We start from the raw sequence: 18,203 nt of genomic DNA, 5'->3' as shown, positions 1-18,203 counted from the left end.
GTCATACCACTCCTTGTAATAGAATCTCCTATAAGATTTTACTGCATCTCTCTCTTCCAATAAATCAAGAAACAAAAACCATCTGTGCGACAACACTGAGCATATCAAATGTAGAAATATTGCTCCATTGGAGTAGGCGGCCAGATGTCGAAGTCACTTTCACAGACATTGAAAAGTTTTGTCGCCTGTATTGGAGGAAGACCATTTCCAACAGACTATCAATCACAAGAGACAGTTCCTGTGTTGTTCTTGCATAAGCAGTTTAATACAATACAGGGTGATTCAAAAAGAATACCACAACTTTAGGAATTTAAAACTGCAACGACAAAAGGCAGAGCTAAGCACTATCTGTCGACGAATTATGGGAGCTATAAAGTATCATTTAGTTGTACATTTGTTCACTTGAGGCGCTGTTGACTAGGCGTCAGCGTCAGTTGATGCTAAGATGGCGACCGCTCAAAAGAAAACTTTTTGTGTTATTGAGTACGGCAGAAGTGAATCGACGATAGTTGTTCAGCGTGCATTTCGATCTAAGTATGGTGGTAAACCTCCTGATAGGTGGTGTATTAAACGTTGGTATAAACAGTTTACAGAGAATGGGTGTTTGTGCAAAGGGAAAAGTTCTGGACGGCCGAGAACGAGTGATGAAAATGTAGCACGCATCCAGCAAGCATTTGTTCGCAGCCCAGGAAAATCGACTCGCAGAGCTAGCAGAGAGCTGCAAATTCCACAATCAACTGTATGGAGAGTCCTACGAAAAAGGTTAGTTATGAAACCTGAATGTCAACTACCCGAGGCGATGGATCGGCCGCCAGGCAGCCCGTGACAGAGCACTTCATCACTGGCCTCCAAGAAGCCCTGATCTTACCCCCTGCGATTTTTTCTTATGGGGGTATGTTAAGGATATGGTGTTTCGGCCACCTCTCCCAGCCACCATTGATGATTTGAAACGAGAAATAGCAGCAGCTATCCAAACTGTTATGCCTGATATGCTACAGAGAGTGTGGAACGAGTTGGAGTATCGGGTTGATATTGCTCGTGTGTCTGGAGGGGGCCATATTGAACATCTCTGAACTTGTTTTTGAGTGAAAAAAAAAACCTTTTTAAATACTCTTTGTAATGATGTATAACAGAAGGTTATATTATGTTTCTTTCATTAAATACACATTTTTAAAGTTGTGGTATTCTTTTTGAATCACCCAGTATTTTTCAGCTGTAACACCTCCGAGCAGCCTATGACTTCAGCTTTGTACACTGCTACACAATTTGTTTTTCTACCATCACTTCGAGGTCTGTGTCAGGTGCTAAACTGACATTAACACTTTTCGATCCATTGGCTCTCACAAAAAGCTGGATTTTGCATGGTGTAAACTATGCTGCACTCGCAACACACAGGATGGTAGAAATAATACACGGACGATGCTTCTTATTGACAAAAATGTGAAAGACGTCGCAAGATATGGAAACTGGAAGAGTTTGTAGCATTGTTTAACGTTTCCAAAGAGTTGTCTGAAGGTGGTAACCTATACAATTAATCTCAGCTTCCACACTGATGGGGTAGCGGATTTCTGCTGTTCCACCAAAACTCTCTCAAATTAGTGTTATAAGACACAAGTGTGAAGTGCTACATGATATGGACACCGAACAAAATGTGCATTGTATTCGCAGTCAAATTCTGTAACTACCATACCACAGAAATTAACTCCCAACCAGAGCAGAGTAACTGGCATTCACACCAGGCGAATTCGATAGCTGTGGAGTGTTCATCAAACAATAGTCAATTGCATGATTAATGATCAATGTGTTTGTATGGACTGATGGATAGCTAAACTGTATTGGAAAGTGCTAAAGCACTGTTGACTAACTTTGACTGGAACGAGCATATTTACTGTACCGGTCTGACTCCATTAATTACAGCAACATGGCGCTGCACTTCTAGTGAACTAGGAGGATCGAACTTGTTCAGACTAAGGTTGGTGCCATCTTCTCAGCTGGAGACGCATCCAGTGTCTTCAAATTGAATGACGGATGAGTTTTTCGAAATGGGATCTGATGGTTGCTATACTTCCGAATATTCGATTAAATTCTCTCTCTGATTACAATACATACGAGTTGGTGAAGTGAACTTGCTGTCACCGTAAAAAACTGTATTACAACCCAAATACAAAGTATGCTTGTTAATGTCGGTATAGTAGCTGACCGTGACATCAAAGTTACAGTGCAAATTGAGAAAGTATGGTGTGATACAATGGTGCAAATAATTCAGATGGATTGGGAGAATCTGTGCAGCAAACTGACATAGATATCAAAGGCAGTTGATGGCTAAGTACGACATATTCTGTCTCAGCATTCCCGTCTTTGGCAGGAAGAGTATTAGGGCAGCATTTACTCACTCTGCTTACTATGATGAAATTAACATATCAAGAGCCATCACATGATGTATTTCTAAAGCATCACACACACATTGTCCACAGTGGTGTACTTTGTTGTAAAGGATGGATCTTGTAGAAGATGCTAGGTATGTAAGAGAGAGGTAAAAAAACAGCTTTTCCTATGAAAATATAGCCCCTTTAATCTATTTTTAAAACTTCATATAGGTCAGAAAAGGGTGTTGCTATACTCTCCACTTCCCAGTTTCAACTACTTTTCTAGGTCACACATCTAACTATTTTTCTCATTCGAAATATATGCACATGGATCATTGTGTGTAGGTAATATCGTAGAGTTTTTGATAGGTTAGCGAGTAAGACATGCAAATACACCCAATGACACAAGTCAAGAACGATATGTGATAAATAATTCAGAATAAAATCGAATGTCAAGCTCAGCGCTATTATGATCTTTCACTGAAAGCCATAATGCATGGAGTCCTAATACTAAGTAAACAGTGAACCATACAATTGTACTTGTGTGTTGCAAAGGACGACAAATGAAGTGCTGATCAAACAAACCAAAATTTATTCATGTGTCAAATAATATGTTCAAAATGTTCAAATGTGTGTGAAATCTTATGGGACTTAACTGCTAAGGTCAGCAGTCCCTAAGCTTACACACTACTTAACCTAAATTATTCTAAGGACAATCACACACACCCATGCCCGAGGGAGGAATCGAACCTCCGCCAGGATCAGCCGCACAGTCCATGACTGCAGCGCCTGAGACCGCACGGCTAATCCCGCGCGGCGAACACGTGTGTGGAACGCAATATGATGTACTGCGAGACTCAAAACTTACACCAATGAGTGAAAACTGTTGATGCTTCCGCAATGAGGACATTGGCTGAAGACAATGCTCTGAGCTAGACTGGATTGTAACTGTGGAATGTCAGCCACAAAATCGTACAGTATTCACAGTCACTGGAAATGCTCTGTATATATGATCCACCAAGGAGACTTCTCAAATGTGTGTAGTGGCATCATAATGCTGTAAAATTGACTTTAAGCGACCATGGACTATGAACAGCGCATGTAGTGCAGTAAACAATAACATGATGTGTTATACAGAAGTGGTAGCAGATGGTCGTTTGAAAAAGCCTGTACCGCCACCTACCATGAAGAGAGGGAGGGAGAGATAGTAATTAGGGGAGGTAAGAGTGGTCCTAACGTCGGTAGTGTGACTGTACACCGAGGAGAACACGTGTTCAACTGCCACCTCTCTCCTGTTGCAGTTTTTTGGGACAAGGATTTTCCCTCGTCCCCATATATATTTTGCATTATGACCCGTTGATCATGAGTGCTGATATTTTCACCACAATTTCGATGTGTCATTAGAACAGGGAAACATTTTCCATCAGTTGCTATAGCGTGTATTGGCTTTCCTGAATTTCGTTTACCTGAGCAGCAGAATGAAATTCGAGGAATGCAATATGAGGCCTCTGTAGCGAACTCTGAAACCAAACAGCGATAAATGCAGTCCTCAGTTGTATGCTTAAATTTAATACAATTATTAAACTCCCCTCTGTCTGCAACCAGCATCTCGCCAGTTGAACACAGTTTCTGCCAAAGAAATAAAGGTAGTATATTTCACTCCAGTCTTTTTTCCGCCAGCTTGTAGGTGAAGGGTAGAGTTTGAGTACATCTGCCACTAGTTTCGAGTAGTACTTTGTAATTTTTCCCAAGATGATAACACCAATGTATGGCATCGTCAGTTTTTGAACCGCATTACTATTTTAACAGCTCCTTGTTAGCGCTGTGCATATAGTTGTGTAATTAGGACAGATCTTTATAAATTATTATGTAATTAGCATCGGTTTTTACTTCAAATTTCCAACCAAAAGAAATAAAGTACACTAACCTAATTTAACTTTCCTCTCCTCGAACTGGACAATTTCCATGTGTTGGGGGGCGGGGCGGGGGGGGGGGGTGCACTTAGACTTTCCGTTCAGAAGGACCGGGATTCGAGTCCTGGGAAGGTCACCGTCATTTTTAATTTTCATCGAATTCTCGGGTGGGTGGTGGGATGGGAGGTAAGTACAGCCGTGGAGGCCCTTTCTGAAATTCCCACCATTTTTGAAATTCCCGCCAAACTTCGAAAATCTCACTAAAATTCGGAAACCCCACCAATAGGTTAGGTGGGTTATCGGCTAGTTGAGGGGATGGGGTGGGGATGGGGATGTGCGGCGACCCTCATGTGGGCAGAGGAAAACAATATGATATCGTCGGAGGTGAGGGTGGGGGTAATTGGGGTGGGGTTAATTAGTTGTATAGTTTAATTAATTTGTATATCAGTCTGATATCAAAATTTCGCTCGGGGCCCCATTATCCTAGTACTCATGTATAAGTGTAAAAAGCTCTCTTCTTATCTTTCTCTCTTGTGCCCATGTTCTCTTGCCATTAGGTCTTGGATGGAATTAGATCTTTGTCGCTGAGCGGTACCAATAAAAGTGAGCCTGATTTATGTTTGCAGACTGAATGTCCATTAAAAGCATAAAAAAAATACACTTGCCGGCCACCCAAAATGAATCACCCTGAAGAAAGCGTCCCCATCAGGTGAAATTTTCAGCATGCGCTGGTGGCGCCTAGAGATGGACACGACTAGCTGTTCACTGCAGATGCACATCACGGGCGCCAGTAAAGGAAAGAGACGGGGACCCTCCACACCCGCACCGACGTGGTGACCAGACCAAAAGTTCTACTGTCACCTCCGTCAACATGTTAGTTATCTAGTAAGTGGTTCACAGGATGCTGCGCTGTGATGTTATCCGTGCGTCTGGGTAAGACTACGCATTAACACGGTCCATCAAGTGATAGATAGTGGACGAAACGAGACTGAGGGTAGCGATTTGAAGAGCAGAGGGAAAAAACTGCCAAGACTCGTGCCGTGGGGAAAAAAACCTCTGCGACAGTCGGATGGGTAGTAAGAGCAGTAGTGGCTTACTAGCTGCGATAGTACATGCAAGGTTGGATTTGTTAGTATGGGTATCATACATCATTACCGTCGCAAGTGATGGCGATGTATCCCAGTTTGCTGCAGCCACTATATTCATGGAACAATCAAGATCGTTATATAGTAGTGGTAGATCGATCATAGACCATCTCACTGTGTGGGGGATGTGTGGAGCTTGTCTGCATGCAGTGTACGGTACGGCTTCCCTGTGTGGTGCCAGTTACTAATGGAATTGTTATTTAGTGTGGTTGTTTTGCATAAGAAGCTTCAGTATGCCTAATATAAGACTGTGAGCATCTTTCGAACATGTTTCGTTGTTCGATTGAGAAAGAATAGTTGCCTAAAGGCATTGCAGATTATAATTAGGAGACATTGGTCATCATATCGAACGGAACCAAGCCAAGTGTAATGCGGATTTGTAATCGCTGGATGTAGGAGGGAACGACGTACCAACAGGACCGATTGCATCCACCTCGTTACACCGCCACACGTGATAATAGGCATATTGTCCTCATGGCAGTGATAAATCACTCTGCCACATCACAAACCACATCACGACGAATTCAGAACGTTGAGCGACAAGCAGTGCCCGCGTGTACCATTCGATGTCGTTTGCAGCAGAGTAATAAGGTGTCCATTGCTGCGTTTAGTACTGAATCAACGGCACAGGTGTTTGCGCCAGCTGTGGTGAGTGTTTTTACTGAAGAATGCCGATTCTGCCTGGAAAACAACGATGGTCGGATTAGAGTCTGCATGCAGCATGGTGAGAGACTATTGAACGTTGCTTTATCCACCGCCTTACTGGTCTGCACCCGTTTTTAAGGTCTGTGGTGGTATTAGAGTTCCCTCCCGCACCCTCCTAGTACACACTGGCAGTGCAGTAACCAGCCAGTGTCACATCTCTAGAATGTTAGAGCCTACTGTCGCCCCATACCTTTGGACTTGCTGATGACCACATTGCAACAGGACAACGCGTGTCTACACGTTTCACACAGTGTTGAAGACTTATTCATAGCCCATCGGATTGCATTGCCGCCATAGCCTACCTGTTCTCCAGATCTCTCGCCTATCTAAAACGTCTCGTCAATGACTAGAAAACAACTGACCCAGGATATACCACCTGCTGCTACACCAGATCAGCTCTGGCAATATGTGGAAGCAGCAGGGACTGCTACACCCCAGCAACACATCCAGAGCCTCATTGATTCAATGCTGAGGTGCACAGCAGCGGTTCTAGCCAGCAACGGTGGCAACACTCGGTACTGATTTCGTCACCTTCCTCACATAACTTATGGCCGTATTTTCAATCATGGGATCTTTGTACATCGTGTTATCTCCCAGATCAGTTTCAAATGGTTCAAATGGCTCTGAGCACTATGGGACTTAACTTCTAAGGTCATCAGTCCCCTAGAACTACTTAAACCTAACTAACCTAAGGACATCACACACATCCATGCCCGAGGCAGGATTCGAACCTGCGACCGTAGCGGTCGCGCGGTTCCAGACTGTAGCGCCTAGAACCGCTCGGCCACCCTGACCGGCCAGATCAGCTTCGACGTGATGTCTCTGGTCCTTGTTGAAGTTGTATGTTGGATGTCCAGCAGTGTAAATTGCGTGTTATGACCACGTTGTTTGAAGATATTGCTTCAGTTAAGCTCAGGCGTGAGCAGCTACATCTCCAACATGTTTGCATGGTGACAGATATATGTAGGCCTGATCCTTTCTTGCATTAACTGCCCACCATCACATGCCTTAAACTAGGACACTGCGCAGTGTTTCCAGATATTTAACCAGGACAGTTATTTGCTAGAAGTTCTGTATGCGCGGCACTTTACGTACCAACACCATTTAATACTCAGACAATATGAAGATGTCTGAATCTGGCGAAATGCGTCATTGGTATATAAATAATAAATATATTCCTGCTACCCACACGAACTGTCTCTTCATTGTATGTTACTGGTGGCTATACCATACTTGTCATGTGTTGGAAAACGTATTGTTTCACTTTCTTAATTACATTTGATAATTACATAACAACATAAAATATGAAATAAAATCTTAATATGTACCTGTAGAAACTTTGTGTGTAGTGGTTTCATCGTATTTCATACAGTTTAATTGCACTGTAAAATGAACAGCTCTTGGGAGATTTCTTTCTATACTTTTATGGAGAATAAAGTTTAGAATGGTTCACTTGTCATGTGATATTGACCTTTGTTTGTTTTGTCTTTAAATAGTCATTACATTCAGTGTCATCACAAAGGATGCTTCAGTAATTATTAAATCCTTTTTTTCTTTCCCACAACTCTTCTTTAAGTAGTTTTTTTACATTGTTAGGAGAATGGCAATTTGCCGAATTTCTGCTGATTTCTCGAGTTGGACACGACTGCAACAGCTCGCCAGACTGGTTGAGGATCGGTGCCAGGACTCTCGAAGCACAGGAACATGGAGAGGTGGGCCACCATCTCGAAAGCGATCAACAGGATAGAGGACGGCCTGGTTGTCATCATCCGGAGGTCAGCCAGCAATTTTAATGACCAGTAGTGTATATATACAGTAGAGTATACAGTAGCGTATATATACACTACTGGTCATTAAAATTGCTACACCACGAGATGACGTGCTACAGACGCGAAATTTAACCGACAGGAAGAAGATGCTGTCATATGCAAGTGATTACCTTTTCAAAGCATTCACACAAGGTTGGCGCCGGTGGCGACACCTACAACGTGCTGACATAAGGAAAGTTTCCAACCGATTTCTCATACACAAACGGCAGCTGACCGGCTTTGCCTGGTGAAGCTTTGTTGTGATACCTCGTGTAAGGAGGAGAAATGCGTACCATCACGTTTCCGACTTTGATAAAGGTCGGATTGTAGCCTATCGCGATTGCAGTTTATCGTATTGCGACATTGCTGCACGCGTTGGTCGAGATCCAATGACTGTTAGCGGAATATGGACTCGGTGGGTTCAGGAGGGTTATACGGAACGCCGTGCAGCATCCCAACGGCCTCGCATCACTAGCAGTCGAGATGACAGGCATCTTATCCGCATGGCTGTAACGGATCGTGCAGCCACGTCTCGATCCCTTAGTCAACAGATGAGGACATTTGCAAGACAACAACCATCTGCACGAACAGATCGACGACATTTGCAGCAGCATGGACTATCAGCTCGGAGACCATGGCTGCGGTTACCCTTGACGCTGCATCACAGACAGGAGCGCCTGCGATGGTGTACTCAACGACGAACCCGGGTGCACGAATGGCAAAACGTCATTTAATCGGATGAACCCAGGTTCTGTTTACAGCGTCATGATGGTCTCATTCGTGTATGGCGACATCGCGGTAAACGCACATTGGAAGCGTGTATTCGTCATCGCCGTCTGACATATCACCCGGCGTGATGGTATGGGGTGCCATTGGTTACACGTCTCGGTCACCTCTTGTTCGCATTGACGGCATTTTGAACAGTGGACGTTACATTTCAGATGTGGTACGATCCGTGGCTCTACCCTTCATTCGATCCCTGCGAAACCCTACATTTCAGTAGGATAATGCACGACCACATTTTGCATGTCCTGTACGGGCCTTTTTGGATACAGAAAATGTTCGACTGCTGCCCTGGCCAGCACACACTCCAGATCTATCACCAATTGAAAACGTCTGGTCAATGGTGGCCGAGCAACTGGCTCGTCACAATACGCCAGTCACTAAACTTGATGAACTGTGGTACCGTAATGAAGCTGCATGGGTAGCTGTACCTGTTCACGCCATCCAAGCTCTGTTTGACTCAATGCCCAGGCGTATCAAGGCCGTTATTAAGGCCAGAGGTACTGATTTCTCAGGATCTATGCACCCAAATTGCGTGAAAATGTAATCACATGTCACTTCTAGTATAATATATGTGTCCAATGAATACCCGTTTGTCATCTGCTTTTCTTCTTGATGTAGCAATTTTAATGGCCAGTAGTGTAGTTTCTAGATTTGTATTTAATCTATTAGCCAATCCCTCGAAATTCTCATTCATTCGCTGTTGGATGCTAGTACTAATTAACACTGCTTGTTCATTCGAAAATCATTTGAAATTTTCATCCATCCTCGCTGTTTGTTCCTTCGCGATATGAAATATATATGTATATATATCTTAGCTCTCTCTTCCTTTGCGAGGTGGGCAAAATTTTCCTTCATATTCTGTTTATATGGTTAGTAACCTCGGTCCGGCACACAGTTTTAATCTGCCAGGAAGTTTCATACCAGCGCACACTCTGCTGCAGAGTGAAAATCTCATTCTATATGGTTAGTAATTTGTATCATCTCTTCATTTGCAAGTTGGACAACATTCTGGTTTAATACTGAGGCTAAACCTATATACGTTTCGGGAAACTGACCTGTTAATGGACATGGTGATTCAGCTTTTCCTTCGAGCTCTGCCGGTAATTCTACTTTACTCATGGCAAAACTCACACTTGCAAACGTACCAACAAAACTTGCCTCCATTCCAGACCCACACTCACGGGTGGATGTTCCAAGTAAGAACAAATACTCATTGGCCTCACAGACTTAACGTTCCTGAACTCGCATTATTATGCCTCCAAGGCGGATAATCCATCTTATTCTTTAAGTTATTTTACATGACTTTTTAGTTACCTGATCATGCTACATCTTAGGTTATATTTTAGCGAGTTTGCTTAGGGGGATTTGGAGCGAACAGCTTGTTCAGAAAATCACAACAACCAAATATCTTATTTTAAAGTGTAGTTTCAGTTAGTTTTAGTGTTATTCTCTTTCTTTATAAACTACAATTTTACTCATTCGAAATATTTTCTGTACATAGGTACGCACTTTACAATCTCAATTTTGATTCATTTACTATGTGTAATTCATTTTACCATTGCTTCTTGGTTGTTTGCTAGTTTGTGGACATAGGTAGCTACTCTTTTTGCAGCTCCTTTCATTAACTACACTGGTGTCCAAAGTTAAAACAACAAACGGAAATTTTGCAAGATTGCATTTATTTTGCCACAAAACACTATAAACAAATGATAGTGAAGTAGGAACGGTGTGTAGAATGCAGAACGTAAACAACTGCGACAACCATAACGGTAGACAAAAATTTTCTTCTTTTTTTTCCAACTTACCGGCTTTGTGCACACATTCCAACAACCGGTTAATATGCTCAGTATGAGATGTGGTCACCTCTTACAGCAATACAGCCTGACAACCAAGGGGCATATTGTGAATTATGTTATCAATCTCATTCTTCTTGCAGAGCTGCTCGCAAGTGTTGGAGAGTGGTTGGTGGATGTTGACGTGATGCAATCCGTCTCCCTAGTGCATCCCAGACATGATCTATGGGATTGAAGTCGGGAGAGCACCCATCAGTAAAACGAACATTGGCCCTCTGCTGGACTGCCCAGGTGGCAGGTTGACGACTCCACGCTAGACGTTCCCTTCTGTGAAGACGCGTCAGAGGTAAACACACAGCGGGTTTCCGACATTAAAGGCCACTCTGTCGAAGCCTTTTGTGCACCGTTTGCCTCGTTACAATACGTCCAGTGGGTGCTGCGAGGTTAGATGCCAGTTGCAGTGCAGTACTAAGGCCGTACGTCGTGCCCTTACAGCTAAATAACGGTCGTGTCTTTCTGATGCCACGCGTGGTCGGCCCTGCCCTCGTATCCGGGATACGGTTTCCGTCTCTATAAACTGTCGCCACATCCGAGAAACAACAGAACGATTCACATTAAGCCATCGGGCCACATCAGTTTGCGACTGTCCTGTTTCCATTCTTCCTACGGCTCTTCACTGCAGAGTTACTGGTAGGCGTCTTCTCTGTGCCATACTGCACCGTCTGTGACTGCACTCAGCAATTGTGGGACTACCCGGCAGACACTACCCCGTTTGATAGGTGCCCTGACGCCGTTCTTGGCGTGGTTGTGAGTTGACCGGAATGCCATCTTCCATGCAGAACACGGTCATACGGACATCTGTTGACAGTTTGTATGACTATATTGTGAATTAGACACAGAACAGGGAAATTGCGGTTCGTTGCTTTAATTTTGGACACCATGTACTTTCAGTGGGTAAATTGTAGCGTAGATTGTCCCTAACTCAGGCTGTTTTTTTAGAGTGGTATGACTGGAAAAATACCTGCAATTATGTAAAGCAGAAGCAGACGAATTATGCAGATGACGGGGGAGATGCGTTCTGAAGATTCTGCCTCTGAAGATGACTCCACAGATTCAAATGCTCCTGAAGAAAACGATCTGCCAACGTAATGACACGGCTCAGGCTCAGAAATATACGGAAACGAACCCAACGTGTCACATACGGTAAGCACGGAAATTGACCTTCCAAATTCGTCAGTTAATTCATCTAAGGTCTAACAAAGTGACTCTGTTCGTTACTTATGTACAGCTAAAATCCTGTACAAGACTGTTAAAACTTACTTTAAGACTGATGGATTTCCTTTCCGCAATTGAGCAAATAAGCTGGTCTTTTAATTTCAACGGTTTACTCATTTTTAATTTTCGGAGAAATCCTAATACTAAGCAGTGCAAAACAAGGATGTTCGCCCAACAGGTGGATGTTCCAACAAACTGTCCGCCTCCCAACGAATGTTCCCGGAACGCACTGTAAAACGATGTTCCTAGCTGAGTGTTAAACAGCAGGACTCGTACCCTATATGCAGCAAAGAAGGTTCACTGGAGCCAACGGAGCGGCAGTTCATTGTCCCTGAGCACAACTGCGCCACGGAGGAAGAAATAACTGGAACACTCAACATTTTCAAATCTTGCTCCACATCACTTCTTCACGTAGCATAAAGATCAAATGAACGGTGGTGTGTTCTTGACATTGTTGCTGCATTCGCTGAGCCACTGATGGGTTGTGCACTGTTTTAGTGTTCGGTTCTTTGCACTCCAGTTCGTTTGCTTTTTGCATTTCAGAAAGGAAGACTTCAAAACCCTGGTTTTCACTGCTAACTTATTGAATCTCGACATTGATAGCACGCAAATGCTTGAGTGTGTCTCCCATTGTCGTGGCACCATATTTAACTGACCGCAAAATAAACTGTACACACTTATACCGATTCCTTCATTATTGGGATCACCAGTTATGTGGAAAAGATTTACGCACCACGTAACATAGCACGTATCAATCTGAAGTGTACAGAATTGCTTTTGTTATAATACAAATTCAGTTCTGTCTAAAGGCTAGTATTAACGAGAAATGTGCTTAATATTTTGAGAGTGAAGCTTCAAGTTCACTTTACACAGTATGAGCTCAAAAAGTTTGTGAATTACGGTACTGTAATGTAAATTTTTGTTCTCGTAATCAGAATTTATATAGCTTTACATTGTGATCTCATTACTGAGAACTCGCCCATGCTGCTTCTGATAGTAGTGCAACTTTTCGTTGCGAGACCCTGTGTTTTTTGCTTATCAGGGACCGCCATTTTACTAACGTAATCGCCTGATAAGAATGTGGCAAAGCCTATCCAAAGATGATACTAAACTCCGTATTGCTAACTCCATTTTGCAAGGGTATTTTGCATACATTCCACTGAACTTTTTTTCCTAATGTGATAACCTAAAATTCTTACTTAGTCATGGTTAATTTTTACGAGAGTCCATCTTTATACGTACTGGTGAATAACAGTGTTTTTTCGTAGGACTAGCTTTTGGCATAAAGTACTCACGAAACAGTTGGCTACAGTGAGTTTGGAGTTCATTTTCTTTTCTTCGCTGGACGTGGACGCTGGCATAGTGGAATTCAAGCGTGTTTTAGTTTGGAAGGCGATATTGCTGAAGGTGTGAGGAGAAAATGGTCAAGTCGGAACCGGAGGTGAGCCAGAACATTTGCTAAGTTTCTGATTAATTCTGCGCGGTGTTCTTTTCGTAATTTTTCTGTAAAAACATTACATGTAAGTGGAGCGGGAACATTCCTTAAATCATTATGGAGGTACTTTGGAATATTGGCATAGAGAATCCTTCTATGCCGGTTGGAAATAATTGTGTGAAAACCTTAATGTAATTAAAGAGTTCTACGAACGTGAGGTTTACATTATTAAATCTCATAAAATCTAGCAGTGAAATGTGCAAATACCGGACTCGATTCGGCAACATGTGCATAAAATTCAAAATATTTGCACCTCAATCGACAGAAACATTACCATGCTGAAAAACAGAAAAAATATATGGTAATCTCGGCACGGAGTGATTTTTATGGATTAAATTTGTTGCCTTTTTTTTCCCTGTAGGCTGGTGACGATGTAATTCCTTCATTTGTTTCTTATCTCTAGATGCTTCTTCGGAACAAACTTTGTAAATTACATTAAATCATATTCGTCGTCAAGAAACGAACAAATTGACTTCCGCGTTTGTTAGGACTTGGTTTATAAGTCAGATTTGTTACGTGCATGTAATACGTGATGATAGTAGATGTGCAGGATAAGGACAATTTCGGCCAGTGCTATTAAATAGTACTGGATTGTGCATTTTACTGCGAGGAGTATCTTCACGGCTGCGTACAGCAGCTATGGAAGGTGTGTATTATTGAGAAGTTTATCCTACTTAAAGGTTGAAAATTGAACACATGTACTGGTGTCTTGGAGGTCAAATTATATAAACAAATTAGATGTAGGCTTGTTGTTTGTGCCCTACTCTTGCAGCCATCTGGGTGTTTACTGCTTGAGCGTAGGTCCTGAATATTGTAAAATTGCTGAATGTTTATTTTTCTCCTTTTTCAAAATCAGGTTATGCATTCGAAAATTATGGAATGTATGGAGGGAAGGTATTTTATGAAGAGAAAAACCACGCTGTTGTTGCTGTACACTTCGTAAAATTTTAGCTCTTTACTTGAGAAATACACTGAGGTGGGGTGGGGGGTTTCCATTGTCAAGTGGGACAGTTGCACTAAGTATTTGAACAGTCAAAGACTAATATGATGAATAGTGTAAATAGAAATAAAGATTGATGGTAATCATAAGGAAAGTTTTTACCTTCTCTTTAACTCTGGATGTTTGAAGTTAACTCCGCTGTTACCAACTTTAAAACTTTGTCATGAGTAGTACAGCAAATGGACGTCACGTTGCTCACCATTATATAAGAGCGGTGTGAATTACAATACTTATTTTCTTTTGAAAACATTGGATTCACACTAACAAGTTTTCAGTTAGTGTGGTATTGGACAGACTGAGCAATAGTGCAACCTGAGGTCTTAAGTTAGGTTCAAAGGTCACACACTTCTTAGTTGGCTCTGCCGACGAACGTTAAAGCTGAGACCATGTGGTAGCAAATTGACCTGTAGTGAAGTGTAGAAAAGCAAATGGGGATCCAATTTTCTACATGATGAAACATCAATAAATGTTACATTATTAAAACTTGTAAAAACTGTAGTTGAAAACTCACTGGTGGGAGGAAGAATTGTCAGGTTAAACTTGTGCGAAGTTGTCCGCTTTGTTAACTTAGAATTAAATTTTAGTATCACTTGAAAATTGAATCAGTAGTTTACACATTTTGACCTCGCTTCCTAATAAAACAACTGGTGGGGAAAGTTTTGGTAACTATAATTTCAGTACAGTATTACTGTAACAGGAGTATCCAGTTATTTTGCATACAAAATTTACCACTTAAATATTAAGCTCACCAACTAACAAAAATGTCTAATTTCCTGAATAGTTGTAACATAAAAAATGCAAAACCTCAGTGAAACATGTCTGGGTAAAGAAAAAACAGAAAAAAATTGTTCTACTGAAGGTGGACCCACTCAAAAAACAAATTTGTAAGCAAACAGTTTCTGTGGTGGAAAACTTGATCCTTTGTTCTTTAGGGTGCCCCCGGCGAAAGTCAGTACCTTGGTGGTCGCTGGAAATTGCTGAGGCTGTTACAGAACTTCGAGCTCTACAGTAACATCAGCGGCATCCTTCCCTAGAGCACCTAATAGCTTTGAAACGGTTTTGTGCCCATGTTCGCCAGCTTATAATATGACAGAAACAGGAGTGTTGGGAGAGCTGTGTGTCGATCATTGGGCACCATACATCACCTTCCCAAGTCTGGACGAAGATCAGATGTGTTTGTGGTTACCAGACCCTGACAGGTGTTACTGGTATTAACATCAATGGTATGTTATCCAGTGACACAAATGCTATTGCCGAGCACTTTGCTGAGCTCTATGCTCGAGCCTCAGCATTAGAATATTATCCCCCATTATTTCACACCCTCAAACAATGGATGGAAAGGAAAGCCCTCTTGTACACTGAACGTCACAGTAAACCCTATAATGCTCCATTTACAAAGTGGGAGCTCCTCATTATCCTTTCACATTGCCACAACACAGCTCCTGGGCCAGATTGGATTCAGTCAGATGATCAAACCCATCTTATCCGACTACAAGTGACATATCCTAGTCATCTTCAACCAGATCTGGTGCGATGGTGTCTTTCCATTGCAATGGCGGAGAGCACCATCACTCTAGTGCTTAAACCCGGTAAAAACCTGCTTGATTTGTATAACTATTGGCCTATCAGCCTCACCAACATTCTTTGTAAGCTGTTAGAATGTGTGGTAAGTCGGCGGTTGTGTTGGGTCCTGCAGTCACGTGGCCTACTGGCTCCATGCCAGGGCAGTTTCCATTGGGGATGCTCTACCACTGATAATCTAGTTTCCATATAGTATGCCATCTGAACAGCCTTTTCCAGGCACCAACACCTGTCTGCCATCTTTCTTGATTTGCAAAAAGCATATGACGCCACCTGGTGACATCATATCCTTGCCACATGATGTGAGTGGGGTCTCGAGGGCCAGTTCCCGTTTTTTTTTTTTTTTTTTAAAATCCAAAATTTCCTATCGCTCCATACTTTGTGTGTCCAAGTTAGTGCCTCCCATAGTCCTCCCTCCCTGCCCCCCATATCCAGGAGAATGGGGTCCTGCAGTGCTCTGTATTGAGTGTGTGTCTATTTTTAGTGGCCATTAACGGTCTAGCAGCAGCTGGCGGGCCATCCTTCTCACCTTTTCTGTATGCAGACTTCTGCATTTTGTACTGCTCCTCCAGTACTTGAATTGCTGAGCGGCACCTACGGGGGAGCCATCCACAAGGTGTAGTCATGGGCTCTAGCCCACGGCTTCAAGTTTTCAGCCGCGAAGTCGTGTGTCATGCACTTCTGTCGTCGTCGTTCCGTTAATCCAGACCAGAACTGTACCTTAATGATGATCCACTCACTGTAGGGAGACATATCAGTTCTTAGGATGTCACCTGAAGTGGAAGTGCTGGCAGCACCTCAATGCCCTCCGCTGCCTGAGCAACACCAACTGGGGTGCAGATTGCTCTATGGTGCTGCAGCTCTACAGAGCCCTTGTTCAATCCCGCCTTGACTTTGGGAGTGTGGTTTATGGTTCGGCAGCACCTTCAGTCTTGCGTTTACTCGACCCATTGCACCGCTGTGGTGTTTGACTGGCAACGGGAGCTTTTAGGACAAGTCCAGTGACCAGCATCCTGGTGGAGGTTGGAATCCCTCCATTGAAATTTAGGCATGCACAACTGCTCGCCAGTTAAGTTGCACACATTTGTAGTTCTCCTCCGCATCCAAATTACCGCCTTCTCTTCCCGTCCACAGCAGTTAATCTCCCGCATCGGAGGCCCAGTTCGGGGCTTACAATTGCAGTTTGCACCCGATCTCTTCTGTCTGAAGTGGAGTCCTTGCCTTTACCACCTATACTTAGTACATTTACATACGCCTCCATGGCGTACACCTAGGCCGGTACAAGCTGTTGACCAGTGCTACCCCCACCATCCTTTGGAAGTGACTATCCAGGAGTCCATCTATGCCCTGGAATGGTCCAGTAATTCTGTGATGTTTGTGTGGACCCCAGGCCACGTTGGAATCCCAATAAATGAACTTGCCGACTGGCTGGCCAAACACGCTACGCGGAAACTGCTTTTTGAGATCGGCATCCCTGTAACTGACCTGTGGTCATTATTAAGCCGCAAGGTGTTTCAGCTTTGGGAGATGGAATGGCATAATCCCAGTATGCACAACAAACTGCATGCCATTAAGGAGACTAAGAATGTGCGGAAGACCTCCATGCAGGCCTCTCGCAGGGACTCTGATTCTCTGCCAGCTCCGCATTGGCCATATGTGGCTAACACACGGCTGCCATGACAAACTACAATAAAGTGTAAGAAATATTTGCAACAATGGAAGTGAAAAGAAATAACTGCAACGAAGACAATAGAAGTATACATTGTAACAAAGAAATTAGTAAGAAAAAACTTCAGTGAAGATATACATTACCCTTGAAAGTTAAGAAAATGTTTTAAAATAAAACATGTTCAGCTTAAAAGTGGAAGCTCTCCTTTACGGAGAATGTAGTACTACATGGTACTAATCACCAGAAAAATCTGACTTTTCTGGATTGGCATTTTTGAAAAACATTTTTTCTGTGAATTATAAAAAATTCAAAAGGCATCAGTAAAATAACTTTGACAGATATGTCCAAACAGAGGATACCATTGTAATTGTAAAGCAATTCTCTTTCAAATAAAAAACTCGTAACAAAATATCTAGAACTATTACTGAGATACAGCATTTAAAAAAAATTCTGAAATTTGCATCTCCAAATTGATGTTGACAATGTCATCTTTGGAGGCATGTACCTGGGGCAGGAATTTTTTTGGAGAAAACAAAAAAATACATGTTTCTTACTCCTGAAATTTAACGTGTGCGAAATTCAATAGCACCAACACTGTGTGTCTGAGACAAATAAACTATCTTCATTTCCCACTAATCTATCCTTTAAAGATACCCTTAAATTTTTC

The 18,203-nt window shown here is 42.6% G+C and overlaps 1 protein-coding gene across 2 annotated transcripts in view; it reads left to right on the top strand.

Annotated features, from left to right (window-relative positions):
• Window positions 1-13,075: 13,075 nt before the first annotated feature.
• Window positions 13,076-18,203, top strand: part of LOC124619771 (heterogeneous nuclear ribonucleoprotein A1, A2/B1 homolog) — a 55,343-nt gene continuing 50,215 nt past the window's right edge. For both annotated transcript variants that reach the window (XM_047146354.1, XM_047146353.1), the window contains exon 1: window positions 13,076-13,232. In XM_047146354.1, the coding sequence (XP_047002310.1) occupies window positions 13,212-13,232 (21 nt within the window). In that variant the 5' untranslated portion in view covers window positions 13,076-13,211. The remainder of the gene's footprint in view (window positions 13,233-18,203) is intronic.

The sequence above is a fragment of the Schistocerca americana genome, chromosome 6 (genome assembly GCF_021461395.2).
Source record: "Schistocerca americana isolate TAMUIC-IGC-003095 chromosome 6, iqSchAmer2.1, whole genome shotgun sequence".
NCBI lineage: Eukaryota > Metazoa > Arthropoda > Insecta > Orthoptera > Acrididae > Schistocerca > Schistocerca americana.
Note: the sequence above shows the minus strand (reverse complement) of the source record. Positions and strands in the feature narration are given on the sequence as shown.